The sequence below is a fragment of the Leptonychotes weddellii genome, chromosome 5 (genome assembly GCF_054177405.1).
Source record: "Leptonychotes weddellii isolate Sample4059 chromosome 5, ASM5417740v2, whole genome shotgun sequence".
Taxonomy (NCBI): Eukaryota; Metazoa; Chordata; class Mammalia; order Carnivora; family Phocidae; genus Leptonychotes; species Leptonychotes weddellii.
Genome location: NC_138373.1, coordinates 78175501 through 78197826, shown reverse-complemented (window position 1 = coordinate 78197826; position 22326 = coordinate 78175501). Strand labels below are relative to the sequence as shown.

The following is a 22326-nucleotide window of genomic DNA, read 5'->3' as shown; positions in this document are numbered from 1 at the left end:
ACTGCCTGAGCCACCCAGGTGCCCCTAACCATTACGATTTCTTCGCCATTTGCTCTTTCTCTTGCTCAGGCTCTTTGGGAGCAATGCTGGCTCCCAAAGATGCAGATGTTTCTGGTGTTGCTCTTGCGTAGTGTTTCTAGAACACTCTGAACCACTGAAATGACAGCCACCTAGGCTTTGAATATGCCTATGCTCCATTGTCTTCTCAGTGCTTCTCCCAGATTTTAGTGGCACAGTCTCTGATTACAGCCTCTCTTCCCCGGGTCTCAGAACACTGGATAATCTGAGTGGGAAGAACCCAGGACACAGTCTCGTATAGACACTGGCCACTAGCTCTTTTCTTTGGACTGAACTTGTATACCTTGGCTTTCTCTAACATTCTCTTAGGTTGGATGAATAAAGGTCTAACTAATTCTTGGCATGGCGTACAAGGCACATTGTCTGACTCCCTCTGTCTCTCCAGTCTCGTCTTGTGATGTGTTTCTCCTGCATCCTCCCTACACTCCTGTTTTTACAGTCTTTGCTCAATTCCTTGAACTTGCCAGGCTCACTCCTCCTTGGGCCTTTGAATGCGCTCTACCCTCTGCCTGGTATATTTAACCACATCTTCATTACCCTATCATCTAGATGATGAGTTTTTCCTCTGGATCTCACTTCAGTTGTCATTTCTTCGAGAACGTCTGTCCTGACCACTTACCTGGTTATTTCCCAATTGCATACACTTACAGTTTTATGTAGCACAGATAATTATAAGCCTAACCACAGTTGAAATTTTGTTTTTCTATATGTCATCTCTATTATATTTCTCCCTAAGTAGTGTGTAAGTGTCACAAAGACAAGGATCCTGTCTGGCTTTGTTCTTTATTATGTAAGTGTCACAAAGACAAGGATCCTGTCTGGCTTTGTTCTTTATTATGTCTGCAGTATGTATTATACCTGTTCAAGAGTACCTGGCACAAATTGGTGCTCAAAAAATTTGAGGAATGATGGGCAGCACAGTCAGTTAGGCATCTGACTCTTGATTTCGGCTCAGATCATGATCTCAGGGTCCTGGGGTGGAGCCCTGCATTGGGCTCTGCGCTCAGTGTGGGGTCTGCTTGAGATTCCCTCTCTCCCTCTCTTTCTGCCCCTCCCCCCGCTCACGCGCTCTCTCTCTCTCTCTTTCTCTCTCTCTCTCAAATAAATAAATAAATCTTTAAAAAATGGTAACTGAATAAATAATTAGCTTTTGTATCCTTTCAAGACCTAACAGAGTGTATTAATTTCCTAACGTAGGTCCATAACAAAGGCAGTTAGGGCTGCCATAGCAAAGTACCACAAACTGGGTGACTTAAGGAAATTTTTGCTCTCACAGTTCTGAAGCCTAGTATCTGAAAGGAAGGTGCTGGCTAAGCCATTCTCCCTCCAAAGCCTCTACGGAAGGATCTTTCTTTGCTTCCTAATCCTGCTTCTGATAGTACCAGGTGTTTCTTGGCTTATGGTAGCCTACCTTCAATCTCCACCTTCATCTTCACATGGCCATCTTCCCTGGGTGTTGGTGTCTGTGTCCAAAATTCCCTTTTCTTATAAGGACGGTGGTCATATTGGGTTACAGGCCCACCCTACTTCAGTATTATCTCATCTTATTTTGATTACATCTACAAAAACCCTATTTTCCAGGCACTGGGAATTAAGACTTTCATATATCTTTTGAGGGGGAATACAGAGAGAGCACAAGCAGGGAAGGGCAGAGGGAAAGAATCTCAAGCAGACTCCCTGCTGAGCCCAGAGCCTGACATAAGCCTCAACCCCAGGACCCTGAGATTAAGACCTCAGCCAAAATCAAGAGTCGGTCGCTCAACTAACTGAGTCACCCAGGCACCCCACATAACTGAGTATGTTCTAACTGAGGCCATATATATCCTATTTCCAGAATACCTCCAAACTATTTTTTTGCATTTCCGTGGAACTGATCATTTATACTTGAATGTTCAATGTAGTTTAAGTCCCTTTTCATCCTGTGCAAATAGTAGGTGTAATGAAAAGACCTTTTCAATTTGTGTTCTAAGATGAGCATTTTAATCACAGTTCTGCCATCTTAACCTTGCTAGACCTACCCTCCTATAGTGTAAAATGCTATTAACAATGCACATATTGTGTTGTTATTCTCAGGACTAAAAGGGGGTAATCTAAATCATCAGACACATAGGAAATGTTATATAAATATCCATTTCTTCTTTCACGTGTATGACAATTTTTCTACTGCTTCATCTAAAAACACACACACACACATATACACATGCATACTATAGATAAAGTATATATACATGTGCTTATACAGTATCTATATATAAATGTGTGTGTATAAATATATATATTTGCTCTGTCCATGTTTGCTATGAAGAACATGGGAAAATCCATAATGGGAGCTAAAGCGTTAAGCCAGGAATTAGGTCATCTCCCAGGTCCTCATTCATAACTCACTCTTAGCTTTTCTGTGATTCTAGAGGATGTTACTCCCTGTCTCTGAACATTATATGTAAAATGAGACGTCCCACTTCAAAAGGCAGATCTGTAGGACCACATAATTAAGAATGAGAATAATTCAGCATCAAGGCAATTGGCCATATCAGACACTTATGTGGGAGACAAAATTGGCCACTACAATGTTTTCCTAAGAGTGTTCAAGAGTATTAATAAAAATGTTGAGCAATAGATACATAAAGGACAAAACCAGAAACTTTGTGAGTTAACCCCACAATTAATTATACCCAATGCCCTTCTCTCTACCTCTAGATAGAATGTTACATAATAGAGCTAAAAACAAAAGCCGACATGCTCTAAAACCTTGTGGTCTCTAATAGAAAACAAAACATTCATTTACTCTGGGGATTCTTAAAAACATAGATCAATAGAATTCTGCTAAGCCAGTGAAGGATATGCAAGCAAGGTGCTCGTAGATATGGTCTTTAACTGAAATTTCTCAAGAAGTTTCTTGATTTTTAGGAAGAGAGGGAGTGTATGTAGAAGTTTCAGCTGAATTTACAATGCTGATCCTACAGACATCTAGGTCAGCATAGAATTTTGCCAGTTTTGCGAGTGACCTCTCATGAATACAAAGTTAACATGAAGGAGGATGCTTTCAGGCTGAGATAAGAATGTTAGGGTGAGAGTCTTTTAGTTCATTATTTATTCATTAATTCAACAAATATCTATTGAGTGCTTACTGTCTGTCTGACTCCATGCCAGACACTGAGAACACAGCCAAGAATAATACGTTAAGGTCACTGTTCTCACAGAGTTTACATTCTGAATTCTGAGAAAACAAACACTATAGCTGCGATCTAAAGGATGAGTTGGGGGGCAGGGGTGAGAACAGAAGGATCATTTGAAGGTTGTTGTAATAATTCATCCAGAAGATGATGGAAATGAAGAGCGATGGCATATTAGCCCAAATTATTACTCTTCCTACCTTCAGTACTCATCCCCTCCATAGACACAACATCTACCCGTACTGTTATGTAGCTGATGACTCCCTTCAGTGTGATCTCATATCAAACTTTGTCCCTGTGCTAGGCTATAAGCACCTTGACAAGGAGCAAGAGATTCATAATAATACTAACAATGACAATAATAATCTTACTGTGATCACTGAGCATTTACTATGAGCTTGGCATTACACTCTTATCTCATATAACCTTCAAAAACACTCCCATGAAATAGATACGATTTTCTCCGCTTTACAGATGATAAAATGCATTTGGAGAAGCAACTCATTTATCTCTGTGGCTCCAGAGCTTTGGATCTTATCCATAATAAGTCTCCAAAAATATCAAACAGTGGGTTTATTTAATTGATATAACCAAAGCATACTATTTGCTTCTGTTTCCAGTTCTGATTATTACCTTTCTTGCTTGCATCTCACAACCTTCCACTATGACATCATTCAGGCCAAAAACATTACCTCAAGTTGGGAGGATTGGAAAATAACGAGATATATATTTTTTTTTTCTTTTGGCAAATGTCATCTTATTTTCAAAAAACAACTTATTCTACTCAAGGTCAGCACTTTATTTGGTTCAACATTTTGTAAACAGACATAATACCTCTCAAGAAATAGTAAAGGAAGTCCTTCAAGTAAAAACAAAAAGACACTAAACAGCCACACAAAAGCATATGAAAATAAAAGCTTATTGGTAATAGGAAATATATAGACAAAGAATATTGTAATCCTGTAATAGTGGTATGTTAATCACTTTTTTAAAAAGACTTTATTTATTTGAAGAGAGAGCATGAGAGAGAGAGAGAGAGCTCATGAGCAGGAGGGAGGGGTAGAGGGAGAAGCAGACTCCTCGCTGAGCAGGGAGCCCCATGTAGGACTCGATCCCAGGACCCTGGGATCACGAGGATCATAACCTGAGCCAAAGGCAGACACTTAACTGACTGAGCCCCCCAGGCACCCTATGTGAACCACTTTTATTCTGGTTTAGAAGTTAAAAGGCAAAAGCAAAAAGAAACTATAACTATAAAAATATTTTCAAGGATCCACAATATAAAAAGATATAATTTGTGACATTAATAACATAGAAAAGAAGAGCAAAAGTGTAGAGTATTTGTACACCATTGAAATTAAGTTGTTATCGGCTAATATATTATTATCACTATATATTGCAAATACATTGTTACCACTATAAGATGCTTTATGAAAATACCATGCTAAGCAGAAAAAAAAATTACCTATAGAAGATGCGCAGAAGAAAATGAGAAAGAAATCAAAGCATATCACTACATAAAATCAATGAAATATAAAAGAAGGCAGCAAGAGAGGAAGACAGGGACAAAAAAGCTATAAGACAGACAGAAAACATTTAACGAAAAAGCAGTAGTAAGTCCTTCCTTATCAATAATGAATTGAATTGAATTCTCCAGCTAAAAGACATAGAGTGACTGAATGGGTAAAAAAAAATTAAAAATATCCTATGTTCATGCATTAGAAGACTTAATATTGTTAAAAGGTACGTAGTATGCAAAGCAACCTATAAATTCAATGCAATCTTTATGAAAATCCCAATAGTGTGTTTGGCAGAAATATAAAAAATAACCCCAAAATTCATATAGAATCACAAAGGTCCCCAAGTAGCCAAAATAGTCTTGAAAAAAAAGCAAAGCTGGAGACCCCAGACTTCCTGATTTGAAAACATATTACAAAGCCACAGTTATCAAAACGGTGTGGTATTGGCATAACCACAGACATATGGATCAATGGAACAGAATAGAATGGCCAAAAGTAAACCCATACATATACAGTCAAATGATCAATAAGGGTGCCATGCTTCACAATGGGGAAGATAGTTCCTTCAACAAATGGTGATGGGGAAACTGTATAACCACATGCAGAAGTATGAAAGAGGACCCTATATTACACCATACATAAAAATCAACTCAAAATGGGTAACAAGACCTAAAACCATAAAATTCCTAGAAGGAAACATAGGGGACCCCTTTCATAGCATTTGTCTTGGCAGTGATCTCATGGGTATAACACCTAAAGCACAGGCAACAAAAACAGAAATAGACAAGTGGGACTATATCAAATAAAATGCTTCGGGCACCTGGGTGGCTCAGTTGGTTAAGCGACTGCCTTCGGCTCAGGTCATGATCCTGGAGTCCCGGGATCGAGTGTTGCATCGGGCTCCCTGCTCGGCGGGGGGTCTGCTTCTCCCTCTGACCCTCCCCCCTCTCATGTGTTCTCTCTCAAATAAATAAATAAAATCTTTAAAAAAAATAAAATAAAATAAAAAAATAAATTAAAAAAAATAAAATGCTTCTGCACAGGAAATAATCACCAGAGTGAAAAGGCAATCTACAGAATGGGAGAAAGTATTTACAAGCCATATATCTGATAAGGGATTAATACCCAAAATAAATAATGAACTCTTAAAATTCAATACCAAAAAAAAAAAAAATCCCAAGTAACCTGATTAAAAATGGACAAAGGACTTGAATACAAATTTCTCCTTCAAAGAAGACATAGAAATGGCCAAGAGGTACATGAAAATATACACAACATCACTAACCATGAGGGAAATGCAAATCAAAACCACAAATGAGATTACTTTGTACCTGTTAGAATAACCGTTATAAAAAACAAACAAACAAACAAACAAACAAAACCCCAGAAAATCAATGCTGGCAAGGATGTAGAAAGATTGGAAGCCTTGTGCACTGTTGGTGGGAATGTAAAATGGTGCATCTCTTATGGAAAACAGTATGGAGGTTCCTCAAAAAATAAAAAAAGAAAATGGACCTATCACATGGTCCAGCAATTCCACTTCTGGGTGTATATCCAAAATATTTGAATCAGGATCTCAAAGAGATATTCACACCCCCATGTTTATTTGCAGCATTATTCACACTAGCTAAGAGGTAGAAACAAGCTAAATGTCCATTGACAGATGAATGAAGAAAATGTTGCCTAGACATGCAATGAAATATTATTCAGCCACGAAAAAGAAGGAAATATTGTCATGTGCTACCACATGGATGAAATTTGAGGATATTATGCTAAGTCAAATAGGTTGGTCACAGAAAGACAAATGCTGCATGATTCCATTTATATTAAATAGAATGGTGATTGCCAGGGGTTGGGGGGGAAATGGGAAAGTGCTAGTTAATAGGTATAGTTTCAGTCAAACAAAGTGAGACATTTCTAGGGATCTGCTGTACAACATTGTGCTTATAGTTAACAATATTGTACACAAAAATTTAAGAGGGTAAATTTCACATGTTTTTTTTTTTTTAACCACAATAAAAATAATTCCAAGATAATTTCTTAGGGGGATTCATGTGCAGGATGGGAGTGGAAGGAGCTAGACAAGCTAATTCCAAATTATAAATGAAAAAATAAACATACAATAATATCCAGAAAATGTATATAAAAGAATCGTAATGAGACAATGAAAGTTTTCTCGGATCTTACAACATAGTCTGAAGTTGGTAGCTATTTAAAAATAGACAGATTGGGACGCCTGGGGGCTCAGTCGGTTAAGGGGCTGCCTTCGGCTCTGGTCATGATCCCAGGCTCCTGGGATCGAGTCCTGCATCGGGCTCCTTGTTCAGCGGGGAGTCTGCTTCTCCCACTGCCTGCTGCTCCCCCTGCTTGTTCTCTCTCTCTCTGACAAATAATAAATAAAAAATCTTTTAAAAAAATAAAAATAAAAAATAAATAAAAATGGACAGATCAGTGTAAAATAACAGAAATAGAACCACTGTGATAAACATAGTAATTCAATAAAGTAGTGGGAACATGGATTGTAAAATAAATAAATTCCATTAGGGCTCTTTACCTGGGAAAAATATTCTCTGCAATAACAACTTTCAAATGAATCCAAGATTTAAAGTAAAAAAAATGAAAGAAAAATTGGGAAAAAATATGAAAGTTTTTTTTTTCAAATTTGGAATGTGAAAGACCTAAAAGTAAAACAAAAATACACTGAAGTCATTAAAATTTATAAATATGACTATATAAAATCTAAAACATCTGCGTGGTAAAAAATAATATAAATGAGAATTAAAAACTAAGAAGCCAAATAGGAAAAGAAAATTTACTACACATAAAAGACAAATATTTCCTTTCAGATAGATAGATTGACAGTCAAATAGAAATGAATATCTTACAATTCAGTAAAAAGAGCAATCCTCTTTTTGGAAAACAGGAAAAACACATAAGAAAACAATTCATAAAGACATAAAAGTGTTTTTTAAACATGAAAACCTGCTCAGTCTCAGACAAAATAAAAATGTATGAATATTCTATGTAGACGAGAGTGTTAGGAAAAGTGTATATAATTGTGTACTTTGTGATCACAAATTATTTGGAGGCTAATTTGGTAATCTCTTTCCTTCAAACTCCATCCATTCTACTACTAAGAATTTACCCTAGAGATAAGCCTAGAGATAAGAAAGTGTCAGACATGTGCAGACAATTAAAGAAAGATGCACGTGTTTAAAAACATCCCAAATCTGGGTGCCTGGGTGGCTCAGTTGGTTAAGCGACTGCCTTCGGCTCAGGTCATGATCCTGGAGTCCAGGGATCGAGTCCTGCATCGGGCTCCCTGCTCGGCAGGGAGCCCGCTTCTCCCTCTGACCCTCCCCCCTCTCATGTGCTCTCTCTCTCTCTCTCTCATTCTCTCTGTCTCAAATAAATAAATAAAATCTTTAAAAATAAATAAATAAAAATAAAAACATCCCAAATCAGGGCACCTGGGTGGCTGAGTCGGTTAAGCATCTGCCTTCGAGGTCATGATCTCAGGGTCCTGGGATCCAGCCCCACGTTGGGCTCCCTGCTCAGCAGGGAGTCTGCTTCTCCTTCTCACTCTCCCTCTGTGCTCTCTCTCTCTCTGTCTCTCTCAAATAAATAAAGAACTAAAAAATAAAATAAAATAAAATAAATAAATAAAAACATCCCAAACGTCCCTCAATCTCCAAGATAGGTGACCAAGCAAGGTACGGAACAGTGACTATAGTAGGAGGTCATCGTGCAAAGGAAAAAAATGTATGCACATAGGATTGTCTCTGGAAGTATTCGCAACAAACTAGTAACAGGGATTACCTGAGAACGGGCAGGAGACAGAGGGCAGTGGGTGAAAATGAGACTTACCTTGTTCCTGTGTATACTCTTTTAAATGTTTATCTTAGGCACGAATAAGCATGCGCTTGATACACATGAATACCCAAGGTGTACAACAATTGGAATTGACCAGTGAATGGGAACAAATTCAGAGGTAGCTCTATGGATTTACAAGTTTTCCAAGAGAATCTTCCAAGTGTCCTTGAGGTGTTCATTCATTACAGCACATGGCAGTATTATACATGAAAAGAGCTGGGACCGCAGTGCCTTGGGACTTCTGGCCGGAAAGAGAATGGTTTGTTCATGTTTGAAATATGCTCAGATTTATCACTTGATTTCTAGAATTTTATACTGCAAGGGACCTCGACAGTTATTTAGTCCAATATCTTTGCTTTATCTTTGCTTTATTCTCAAACACTGAGCCCAAGAAGCTGTCTAGCAGATCCTATGCAGCACAGCGGGGCAGAACTCGCCTCCTGATTGTTTGGCCATAGGGCATGGTGAGACTGATGTGGATCATCAGTTTATGATTCTTGGGGTTTTTTTGTTTTTTTTTTTTTGTTTTTTGGTTTTTGGTTTTTTTAAGACTTTATTTATTTGCCAGAGAGAGAATGAGAAACAGAGAGCATGAGAGGGAGGAGGGTCAGAGGGAGAAGCAGACTCCCTGCTGAGCAGGGAGCCTGATGTGGGACTCGATCCCGGCACTCCAGGATCATGACCTGAGCCGAAGGCAGTCGCTTAACCAACTGAGCCACCCAGGCGCCCCTGTTTTTTTTTTTTAAGGGTCGTTAACCAGTGGTTGTACTTTATTTTTTTTTTATTAACACATAATGTATTATTTGTTTCAGGGGTACAGGTCTATGATTCATCAGTCTTACATGATTTTTTTTTAAATTCCAGTTTTCATCAGTCTGACTCTGCCCTTAAAAAATAAAGAGTCAAATAACTCATTTAGAGTTGCAGAAAGCACTACGCTAGTTTACACAAGCACACAATTTTTGTGACCTAAGTCTTTCCCTCTAGCCTTTTCTAAAATGTAAGTCCTTTTCTGTTTCTCTCTTTAAAACAAGTCAGTGTTTGCTTAGTTGTCATAATATTAGTTGTTGTGTTGGTCAGTCTCAAGTGATTGGTTTTCCTCTTGTGCAAAATCTTAAGTGTTACGGATTATCCTTGTCTATGTGTGTTTTCCCCTCCCTTCTTTAGTTGTTGAGAAAATACTTTCCCTCCTTTCCTCAGTGTATGGTGATTCTTGTTTTTCTCATTGTGCAAAGAAAAAAATTAGAGGCCAACTGTACAGTTCCAATTCTTTAATAACAACTGTGTTTATTTGCCTATGGTGAGGCGCTCCAGAGGAGCATTTTCTCCTTACACATTATTTTCTTCTCTGGTGATAATGCTACTTCGCTCTAGAATGGGGGTTGGTGCTTACATCACCAGCACCATCAACCCCAACTTCTACCCAATAATCTGAACAAATAGAAAATGGTGGAGGGTGAGTGAAGGTCACTGTCTCCACCTGCTGAGACAAAGCTCCTTCCCTCCCTGGTCCCCCCTACTCCAGTCAGAGGAGGAAGATGAGGACAGGGAGAGAATAAGGGTGACCACCATGGGACACAATGGCAAGAGGTTCACCCCGGGGGTCATGGTGCCTGTTTGGCCCTATAGTTCTTGGAACTGCTTCAGTCTAACACTTACCTTCCAAACTCTCTGACATTCTGTGCAATTTGAGAAGCATTTAACCGGGTTAGGTCTGAAGTCACAAGGCATGTCTATTCTGTCAATCCAAGAGTCAGGACACCCGAATGTTAGCTCCTGTTGTCACATCTATTACATACATTATGAGGGGCACGTGGACCCAGCTATATCAGTCACTTGGATGGCAACGAGAATTCTCTAATTCCTAACATTCACAATGTAGGCTTGGACCACATCAGTGTTTTCAAACCGACACAATTATAAGAATCCCCTGGAGGCCCTCTTGAAAATAAAAGATTCTGAGCTCTCACCCGTGGAGACCTTTACTCAGAAAATCTGGAATGGGGCCCAAATTCTGTGTTTTTCACAAGAAATCCTCAGTGGTTATTATTATTGAGAAAGTGTCAGAACATTTCCAGAAATTCTCCAGACCCTTAAATGCTACGATAACTTCCTCTTGCGATTGTTCTCTTTTGTCTATTGTGTTCTTCTATTTGACATTGTCCTTCCTCTACCTTCGCAGGTTTTACACATACCCAGGCTTATTTCCCAACTCCAACTAACAATTGCTGGTGGACAAAGGGCTTCTGTTCTTTCATACTGTGCCCCGCTGGATGGTTCCCATTCTCCCTTACACATCCACTCTCCACCCTTCTCCGCCTGATCCCTGCTGTTGGAAGTGAACTTTAGACCACATCAGTGGGCTCCTTTGTCTTCCGACTTCCAACTGGGTTTAACCAAGGGGAGGCATCAACAAGAGAGGAGAGAATGGGAGAAGAATAATACTGGATTATTGATAAACCTCACCCCCAGCCCCTCTTGATTACTCACGGGATCACTGTGGGGTGGCTGTGTCCTTCCACAGCCCTCGTGGGGGTCTTTCTTATAGAGAAGACCTACTGGGATTCTGTCAGGTGTAAGGCTGGAAACATTGTAGCCCCAACACTGTTGCTAGCCCCAAGTTACTGTCCTACCTTTTATAGATACGCCTTAACCCTTCCCAAGCCTTTTTTACCTTATTCTTTTTTTTTTTCTTTTTAAGTAAGCCCTACACCCAATGTGGGGCTTGAACTTAAGACCCCGAGGTCAAGGGTCGCATGTTCTAATGACTGAGCTAGCGAGGAACCCCAACCCCAAGCCTTTTTAAATAGTCCCTTTGTTTAAACTTCCTCAGTTACTCTGAATATGTCATCTCTGCTGCCAACACTTTGGTTGGGACCATGATTTACTTTCTCTCTTTCCTATGTGCTATTTATATAAGAAGGGCTTTCTTGTTTCTTATTAGAAATAATAGAAATGGGAGATGTAGAATTAGAAATGGAAAGAATAGAATTCTAGGATTTGAATGGCTTTCAATTTATCTGTTGCAGCTTACCGCCAAATGCCAGAATACTTCATAAAATAGATCTGCTTCATCCGGTTCATTACAACTTCTCAAATATTTGCTGGCAATTATCATTTTTCCCCTCTAGGCTAAATATTATCAATTCAATTCCTTTGACAATTCTTCATGTAGCATGGTTTCTAGATCCTTCTCCAGCCTGGCCATTGAGTATGGACCTCTGGGTGCGTTCTTAAAAAGTCTAGAGAAACATTTGCAAAGTAAGCCAAATGTGGACCAGAGTCTCACCTAACTGGAAAAGAACCCAGACCTCCGTAACCGAGAGGCATATGGGAATAAACGGGTGCAGCCCGAGGCTCTGGCAAATGGAGCCTAGATGGAAAACAGGTCCATAGGTGGAGTCCCTGCTAAGGGGGAGGCACACGTCCCCACTAACATTTGGCATGTTACGGTTCCACTCTTGAATTTATGCTTTACTTTTTCTTCTGTACTTTTTTGTTTCTACTAAGGGGGGAACAGAAATGGAATTCTAGTCAGGCTAAGAATTAAAATAAAAAAAAATAGGGGTGCTTTAAAATCCCATGGTCTGGAAATCCACAGTCTCCTTACCCCCTACCAATCCAAATGCCTTCCTTAGGCTTCCAGTCTTCTGGCCAGAGGTCAGTAGGTCATTTGTGCAAAATGGTACAGAGCCTGCAGCACAAGACATTTTCTAGAGTGCTGAGCTCCTTGAATTCTCATTCTTAGACTCTGCAGGCCTCAATGTCATGGAATTATCACGGCCACGAACCTTACATTACCTGATTCAGGCGACCTAGAGGATCCAAAGTGAGAAATCTTTGTCCTAAATTACAGACTAATTTACTGGTCGAGCCAGGATTAGAACCCAGATCTCTTCCCTCTCTATAATCCCGCCTCTCTCTTGAGTTAATTTACTCCATTCTTTTACCACAAATTACAAAACTGAAATGAAGAAATTAATACAGCTAGTACCCAAAGCATCCAAGTCAGACAGAGGCAGCCTTTGAATTGCACAATTGCCTTGAAAGTACTGGGGAAAGATAGCTATGTGCACATTACATTTGACACAACCTCAAGGGTGAAGCAACCCATCATTTTATTTAGAGGGTTCAACTACCTGTCTTTGCATCTGAATCTAAACTTTATAGCATTTAAATCTTGTCAATTAACTGAGCCAAGGCACTAAAAGGAAGGCTCACATTATCAGATTCCTGAGTTTAAATCACCAGTCTTCCATCAACATAAGGCCGTCCAATTTGTACAAGCTCCATAGGACCTCAGGGATAATCCAGTTCAATAAAATTTAGGCCAAGAATGTGCAAAATTTACTAACTTACAAAGCAGAATCAGGCTTGACTCTTATTCCTGTGCTCTTTCATATGCACTGTGCTTGTTTCCTGGAGGACTGTGCCTTCTTTGTTTAACTGGCTCTCAGAACAGGGCATCAGATATTTGCATATAGCATTTAATACAACTGCATCATTAGATTCAAGGTAAGTATCTCCTTTATTAAATGAGAAAGGGAAGGGAGTGACATAAATGTCATCTTAAAAAGCTACTACTAATTATAGGGAATGCCTACTACAAACAGATTTGAAGGACTTAACAAATAAAATTCAGAGAACTATCAATGAATTTTAACCAGCTGATAGGAAAAGGTGGTCAAGTTTGAAATGCCCTAACAAAAGTCAATTTGCATCCACTATTCCAAGCTGAACTATATGGCAAGAGAGAGTCTGACACTAAGAGAACTCTTTGTAGCAATTTAGGGAAACGACTGTGTAAGCTGAAGAAACTGTAAGCTGAAGAAACCACTACCGAACGGTGCTGAATTTCAAGACTCTGGCAGATCAATAGGGCAAAAGTAGTCAAAACTCCAGCAGATGCTGTTGATGGAAGAACCTCTGGTGCATCAGATGATCCCAAATTGAGCAAGCTCATGCAATTCCAGGTGGCTGAATGCCTCCCAGGGACAAATCACCGTGATATCTGCAAGAGAGGGAAGAACTTGTAAGCCAACCTCTCCCCCTGCCCCTCAGAGCCTCAAGAAGACTTCTTTTGCTCAAGAAGACATCCTTCGGGCAGAGACACCTCACTCCTCTCTCCTATTCATTGTCTCAGTAGCCAGGAAGTTATCTAGAATGGCCCTGCCACCCAGGAAGAATTTGACTGATTGCTTAATTAATCCCTTGCAGAGTTCTGATGCCCCCAGAACAGGCCCCCCTAGGTAGGCATCTTCATTGGTTTCATTCTATACCTCTTTGGAGAGATGACCCAAGGTTTTTGACTGGAGCTAGCCTGGGGGGGTGGAGGGGTGCAGGTCACTGATCAAACGGGGCCTCCTCAAAACACAACCACTATGGAAGGAACACGAGTGGAATTCTAGTCAGGCCAAGGCTTAAAATGAGAAATAGAAGCATTTTAAATTCCCATGACCTGGAAATCTACTGCCTTCTTACTCCCTACCCATTCAGATGCATTCTTCTCCGACTCACTTTTTAGTTCCTTTACATTTTGAAATGTCTACTATATCCAGTCACATACTGAGAAGTAATCTCAAGGCATCTGCTAATCCAATTTTTTGCTTCAAGCAATAAAATATTATTATCCCTGAATTACAGAGAAGCTGACTAGAACACAAAGAGATTAAATACCTACAGAAAAAGCAGAGTTATAGAGATCAGACTAAAACCAAGTCAAAGATCTCAGATCTCCCCTCAGTATAAAGCTCTTTCCAGTATTCCAAATATGTTGGCAGAGTTAAGCATATCCTCCAGAACCCAAAGCAAATCTGCTAGTCTTATGTACATCTGGCCAAAATACAAAAGCAGTTGATTTAGGAGAATAGCAAATGACCTTTATAAAATAGCTGGAAAATGTATTTGAGATCTCAGGAGTGGCATTTAACTGTTAAAAGCAAATACAATGAGAATTGCCTGGTAAGGACACTGATTACTGATTACACCATTTATCAAAAGTGTACTGGATGAGTTGAAAACATGTCCACTCAACAACCTGCACAATGGGGCACCTGGGTGGCTCAGTCTGTTAAGCGTCTGCCTTCGGCTCAGGTCATGATCCCGGGATCCTGAGATGGAGTTCCCTATCGGGATCCCTGCTTGTCAGGGAGCCTGCTTCTCCCTCTTCCCACCCCCTCTCATGCTCTCTCTCTCGCTATTTCTCTCTCTCTCAAATAAATAAATAAAAAACTTTAAAAAAAAAAAAAACCTGCGCAATGGTGTTCATAGCAGTATTATTCATAATTGTGAAAATTTGGAAGCAACAAAATATCTTTTAATAGGATAAGCAAATTGTGATACAGCCATAGAATGAAATATTATTCTGTGGTAAAAAAATGAACTGTCAAGCCATATAGGACATGGAGGAACTTTAAATGAGTAAATATTGCTAAGTGAAAGAAGCCAGGCTGGAAAATCTATATACTGTATGATTCATGACAATCTGGAAAACGCAAAACTTTTGAGAGTAAAAAGATTCGTGGTTGTCATGAGTTTGTGGAGGGTGGGAGAAGGGATGAACAGGTGGAGCACAGGGGATTTTTAGGGCATCTATTCTGTATATACCTGTAATGATGGATACACAACATTGTGCCTCTGTCAAAACCTGGACAACACGAAGAATGAATCCTAATATAAGCTGTGAATGTTAGTTAATAATAATGTTACCAATACTGGTTCATCATTTGTAACAAATGTACCACACTAATGCAAGATGCTGATAATAGGGGAAACTAGGTACAGGTGTATGGAGGAGCTCCATACTTTCTGCTTAAGTTTTCTGTAAACCTAAAACAGCTCTAAAAAATAAAGTTCAGGGTTTTTAAAAGGAAGATCCAGTTGTTTTCATTCATATCCAACAAATCAAATTATACTAGCCGACTAAAAAATATTGTATTGGAGTGCCAGAGGATATGTAAAAAGAGGAAGTTGGTTAGGGAGTGGTTTGTCTGGTAGAGTGAAAAGGTTCTCCAGGCCCCTCCCTTGTTTCCAGTACCTCACTCTGTGTCCTCAGATTGTCACTTCATTCCTCTCTGTCTCAGATTTCTCTTCGGAAGAAAGGATGAAGTTGGGATAGATGAACCCTGAGAATCTTTCTACCATGAAAGTCTACAACTCACCATTAGATGTCCTCAAGTGTTGTTTAACAGAACAAGAGGATTTAGTATCTTTGGACCTTAGCTTGATCTCTGTTAGAGTTTTTGCCTCTGGGCACATATGTACTTGCTTAGGAGATTAAACTAAGCCCCACACTTCTATGTCTTCAAGGGTCTGCTGCCTTAGCTATTTCTTGTAATTTTTCATGGCCCTTTGAGGCCTAAAGTATGGATAGTGGTGAAGTTCCAAGTGAAAGTCCATGGCCTTGGGTGGCTCACCTGTTCCTAGCCCCTCCATGCCTGGAATGTCATCTCCAAACCTATGGGAAAAAAAGAAAAATTAGCTGACATCAGAGTGAAAGGATCTCATACCGAGAGCTTCCTGACTAAGGGGGAAAGAAGAGGTTTAACTTTTTGTCTTTGAGAAATATCTTTTATTTGCATTGACCTGGGGAAAAGAAAGTCACTCAGGCTGGTTTCAGACAGTGTGTCCCTGTGGAGAGATTTTCCCCTCCTAAAAATTTAGCCTAAGACAACTGAGAGCCAAATAGAACTATCCCTGGGGCAATTTAGTCAAGCTCCACTTTTAAAAATAGAAATTGGAATGAGGGTCGCCCGGGTGACTCAGTCGGTTGGGTGTCTGCCTTCGGCTCAGGCCATGATCCCAGGCTCCTGGGACCCAGCCTCACATCAAGCTCCCTTCTCAGCGGGGAGTCTGCTTCTCCCCCTCTCTCCGCTTCTCCCCCTGCTTGTGCTCTCTTGCGCTGTCAAATAAATAAATAAATAAAATCTTAAAAAAGAAAAAAAAGAAATTGGAATGAAAACACAGTACGAAAGACATTTAAATGATTAATTCATCCATTTGGTTAGCTACCCAAAAGCATTTATCAAGCATTTACTATGTGCCAGGCATTGTATTAAGCATAGGGAATTGAGGAAAAAACTAATTTTCTCTGAGGAACTTCAGTTTCAGAGAACAGATGTAAATAAACAAATGTAATGTAAAACAATACAAGTTATGACAGCTGAATGTACAAAATGCAAACATGGAAGCCATGATCACATTTGTCTAAGAGAGTCAGTCATGGCTTCAAAAGAGAAATTAACATATGAGAGTATGTTAAATAAGTAGGATTTTGCCAAGAAGAGAAAGAGAAAAATAAAGAACTGAAGACTTAACATTTGAAGCCATAAAAATAAACTCTATGTTCTGGAAATGGAAGTGCTTTAGTACTCCAAATCAAACCACAAGGTGTACTGGTGAAGAGGAGTGGTCAAGAAAAGTCTGGAAGGTCAAGTCAAAGGTTGCTGTGACAGGCTCCATTTGCCATGTTAAGTGTGACCACAGACCTGAGGGGTGAGAGAGAAAGCCTTCCAGGGCTAACAACGTGATTCAGCAAAGATTGTTGTAGAGAGGAAAATAGAGGATGGGGTGGAAATCTTTGTAGTCTATTTAATATTGGGAGCATTAATTTCTCAAAAAAATAGAAAGTCTTCTTTTTCATTTTGGTCTTACCCTTTCACACCTTTCTTAGGAGGCTTGCTCTTGAATTGGCGAGTCTGTCTCTGCTTGAACTTGGGGGGCCCCTTGTGTGGGGTAGTGGGACCCTGGTTTGAAGCTGGAGGAACCAAAGTAGCGTTGTCACTCATTCTGATGTCCCTGGGTGTCTGATGGTTCTCTTTCAGGTTCCTTAGATGGTGAGAGGAAAACAAAAAAGGCCCTTCAGGGTACAGGGATCATTGCTTCTTAGATCCTCACTGGAAACGCCAGAAAAGCTCAGGACTTTGTGTGCACAAAAGGGAAGAACTTACCGACTTTTAAAGAGATTTTCAAGAAAATATGGTATAAATCAATGGAGGCACTCAGTGTAGTTGGATGTAGACTGACAACAGATAGATTTTTACAAACCAAAAATCTAGGTAGATGTGTTGTGTCAATAAATCATCACTAGCTTCCTCTGTGAATTTATTATGATATGTACTGCCCTTCTGTGCTCACCACTTCCACCATCTGTGAAGAGAGGGAAATGGACTAAATGCTATCTATAGTCTTTACAGCACTGATACATTCTTTAAGCTTTAAATATTTTTCCACCCAACTACACAATAACCTGACTCTTAATGTTTATTTCCTCATATTTTATGGGCTTTTTACTTTACAGTCCTTACTTTGTTTAAACCTCATGTAATCAAGATACTTCTTTCCTAGTTCTGGGGAACAACAAAGTAGTCATCTGGACAGGGGAGCTCTGAGCCAGAAACACCTAACCCCCATGTAGTATGTGATACATCCCAGTACACACACACACACACACACACACAGGAAAATCAATGGAAGGTGATTAAGTAGTAAGTTTATGCTTTAACTCCATATCCAGACATGAGGTTCTTTCGCCACCCATTTCTCTGAAATGTTCTACATTTTCTCCTATCCAAATCATGGACTTATCCAATATGATTTTCACAGACTTTGATTTTAGCTATAGAAATGTACATTGTCATTCTTCAAGTACAAATAGAGATGCATTAACAAGATAAATTTTAAAAGTAAATATGTTAAGCTAAAGGATGACTTTTCTTCTTTCTCCTTTTCTATCACAAAAGTTGATAACACTTTTCCTGGGAAGGAAGATTCTAAAAAATTTCCAAAGAACTTCTAAGTAGCCTTAATCTCTTACCCTGAGCTAAACCCTTCCATGCTCTGCTACCTGGAAGATTTATTTATTTATATAATCTACAAATTATAGATTTATGCTAATATTCTTAGCTTCAGCTCTCCCTGACCATCTTTGGCCCATGCTAACCATCTTTCTCTTTCTCCACCACACTGAACATGCCTCAAATGTTATATTGTATGACTTCGAGTTCATCAACTTTTTCTTATTACTTTCAAAATGAGTTTAAATTATTATCCTTGCCTAAAGGATATTTTTTTCCTTATCTTCTTTTCCTCTTACTATTTTCATTTTCTCCTGCTAGTTCTCAACTTCTTCCACAGAAACACATTGACTAATCTGTGACTAATCACCAGGGCCAACTGTTGAAGAGCCCTTATCATGTACCAGAGAGGTGACTCTCATCAGCACTTGCTGGGTAATCTTCTGTATCCCTTCAACATCCTATTAATTTATGTCTGGTCTTGAAATTCTGCCTTAAGCTTTCCTTGGATTCCTTTGACATCCCCAAAAGCAGCCCCAAAGAACTTAAAACTCACACTTGATTTCCATCTTTCCTTGATTATACTTCCCCTTTTTTCTTGTAAATTTCTTTTGCATATTTACATATATAATTTTGAAGTTGCACCTCTAGGCTCAGATGGAGTTCCCGTTCCTGTCTAGGTGTGATGTATTATGTAAAGGGATTCTCTTCAGAAAGAGTTATATAACAGTTGCCTGGTTAATCCCTGGATCCTCATGATACTCAGGGTTTGCACTATAGGTAAGAATTTTATGTTTATTGTGCATTTCATGTATAATATTTCATTTTTGAGTATGTAGGATAATCAACTAACTCACAGAGTGTTTCTGTCATGGATGTGCCCTCCAGTGCTCCCTGTAAAACCTTTGGCAGAAGCAGAACAAATATGACCCTTTCCTGCCTTGGAAGTTAGTCTTGTCCACTACACATATCACCAGAGGCTAAACTCACTCTGCCCATGCTTTCCCAGGAATTAAAAGGGCATTCCCATGCTAAATAATCCTCAATCTAATGTCAGACTTGCTTTTAGCTGTAAGAAGATGTTTCACATTTTTCCTCCCCAAAGTGTCAAGTAATTCATTCCTTTGTGAGACAGAATGGCTTTCTGTTTTTAAAGCAATGTTAGCCCTTCCCCTTTTGAAGAGTATGAACTGTTGTTCTGCAGAAGGAAGTGGATGCAGCAAAGTAATATGTCAAAGCATGGTTTTGTAGGGAACCAGGGTTCATGTCACCTTGGACCCAAAGCAGCAGAGCTCAGCTGTAGGAAGCTACGGAGGATGATCATCCATAAATCCCAGCTAAGGAAGAGCAGTTTCAGAAGGTCCGGAGTCAGGATTTCTGATGCTGCTATTATCACCCCAGACTTCCAGGTCTCTCCTTCTCAGCAAAGATATAAGCAAATAGACAATTCTATTATTGAAGGGCTAAGAGAGGGGGTGAGGAGGAGATAGGTGCAGGAGTGGTTTCCCTGCGCTGATGGGGTTGGGCCCATAAATGTCACCAGAATCCTGCTGTGGCAGAGAGAATCAAATAATGTGGAAAGCCAAGAAAGACCCAAACCAAAGCCATGAAAAGACAAAAACAAAAGTCCAGCTAGTACCTTCTTTCATACTGGAACAAACAAACACTTTGACCTCCGAGGAAGAAGGTTAAGCCACCCACACTGCGCTGGGGTCATTCCAGCTGCTCTTGACTCTCTTTCTCCTTATCCTCACACTCTCATGTCCTCCCTCTTGTATTTTGGTCTTTTTCAAGCACACCCTGGGAGTAAAGAACTGTTTGTTCTGTGGTCATTTAGTGCCCCAGATCCCTCCTTTCCCAGAAAACTGGAAACCACAAAAAAGGAGTCAGTTTAGGGTTCTTTCAAAATGAGTTTAGTAATCAAGTTTTGCAGTGACCTTGTAATAATCAAATTTTACTTATTAGCTGGCTGCATGACATTATAAGGCAATTCGGATGTATTTCCTTCATGTTTTCTCCCAGTTTCATTCCTGGCCCCAGTCCAGGCCCACTGGTTCAGTGTGTTTTCTTCCATTTCTTTATTTTAGAGCCAGATCAACCCTCCACCACCCACAAAGCCTTGCAATTACAACCTACTTCAACCCCAGAAGTTGAGAAATACTCACAGAGTTGAATGTTGCTCCCATACACTGCCCAGTTGCCTTCTTCAAAGTAGATGAATAAAGGATCTTTGCATCCTGATTTATCTCCCTGTAATACTCACATGCTTCGTAATCCCACTGTTATGAGCTTAGAGTACCAACCCAGGTGCAAAGAAGTTAAAGGAACAAGGGGTGAGACTAGGACAGGCTTAGGAGTTTTCTGATAATTGACTACTCTCACAAAACTGACTTGGGCTCTCCTTTGTCAATAAATAGGTATTGAAACCACAAATGCACACAAAGTGTTGATATCCAGGGGTATATTTGTAGTTTGTGATTCAATATCTCTTGTCTTCCTTCATTCCCACCATTAGTCCTTGCTATCTCCCATTCCATCCCTTTCCCTGACACCCCAATCATAAGTCAATCCCCACCGCAAACACATCATGTCATAATTCTTATGGGAAAGAGGAGAGTGAATCATAGTGTCCCCTGCTTCGGTGGGGACACTGGGATGGTGATTGTGTGAGCAATGACATTGAAAAGTATAAAATATCTGTCCCTAATAGGTTCTGTATATATTTCCTCAGTAAGATGGAACCACAAATCAAAAATGACACAAAACTCAGTGATACTTGACAGAGAAAGAGCCCAGCTTATAGCTGATAACTGTTAACTGATGGCATTTATTTGAAAATTGACTGCTGGATCTTCCATATCAAAGGCTTCAGGGTATAAGGCTCAGGCTACAATTCAATTCATTGGTACACTGGCTTCAGTCTTTCGATTACACTGAGCCACTAGTATTAATTTGTACATCACTTTATATAGACCTTAGTCCATATACTAGTATCATTAAGCTCTTTTGAAAAATTTATCATAGAGAAATAAAGTGGTTTATTCAAGACTGCATATAAAGTTAGTAATGCAGCCAGGATCAAGGCCCAAATCTGGGAACACCTTGCATATTCTGCTATCTTTCTATTATACTACAGCAAAGCAGAATAGACCAAGATGCATGTGTTGTTGGTGTCTCTCAGGCCTTACCATGAATTGTAATGTGCCTTCCCTAGATTGTTACTTGTTAGAGAATTGCACTCCATAAGATTATAGAGAAAGAAGGTCAATTTATCCTTCCCAGGAGGGGAAAGATTCTAACTGACAGCCCCAAGCAGATTACATGGGCAGCTAAACAGCTTATGGGGTTTTTTTGATAAGCTTTCCTTTGGTCTTCACCAAAATTAGAGGAGTTTTGAAGCAGCAAATGCATTGCAGAGCCAGCAGAGTGTTTGGTGTCTGGATGAGTCTTTCCACTCTCACCTCTGTGTCTCCATTACCATTCAGACCTTCCTCTATTCTTATACACCAGGCACATAGATATTGAGATTCTTATCTGTGAAACCCTCACCCATTCTCTATTTCTTTGTTGAAGAACTGCAACTCATACAGACAGTAAAAAGAGCAATAAGCTGAATGTTCTGGAGTGTTGTTACTCAAAGTGTAACAGCATCCGCACCACTTGAGCATTTGTTAGAAATGCAGGACCTCAGGGGCGCCTGGGTGGCTCAGTTGGTTAAGCGACTGCCTTCGGCTCAGGTCATGATCCTGGAGTCCCGGGATCGAGTCCCGCATCGGGCTCCCTGCTCGGTAGGGAGTCTGCTTCTCCCTCTGACCCTCCCCCCTCTCATGTGCTCTCTCTCTCTCATTCTGTCTGTCTCAAATAAATAAATAAAATCTTTAAAAAAAA

General features: G+C 39.8%; 1 protein-coding gene across 5 annotated transcripts in view; it reads right to left on the bottom strand.

The window, feature by feature from the left end:
• Window positions 1–12721: 12721 nt before the first annotated feature.
• The window catches only part of PDE6H (phosphodiesterase 6H), a 23630-nt gene continuing 14025 nt past the window's right edge, over window positions 12722–22326 (bottom strand). For 3 of the 5 annotated variants that reach the window (XM_031028639.2, XM_081821282.1, XM_081821280.1), the window contains exons 2-4: window positions 17297–17470; window positions 16060–16100; window positions 12722–13655 (exon numbers count right to left, since the gene is read on the bottom strand). In XM_031028639.2, coding sequence (XP_030884499.2) covers window positions 13579–13655; window positions 16060–16100; window positions 17297–17470 — 292 coding nt within the window. In that variant the 3' untranslated portion in view covers window positions 12722–13578. Of the gene's footprint in view, window positions 13656–16059; window positions 16101–17296; window positions 17471–20603; window positions 20707–22326 lie in introns of those variants that run through there. The other 2 variants (XM_031028642.2, XM_081821281.1) reach the window with 2 other exon arrangements.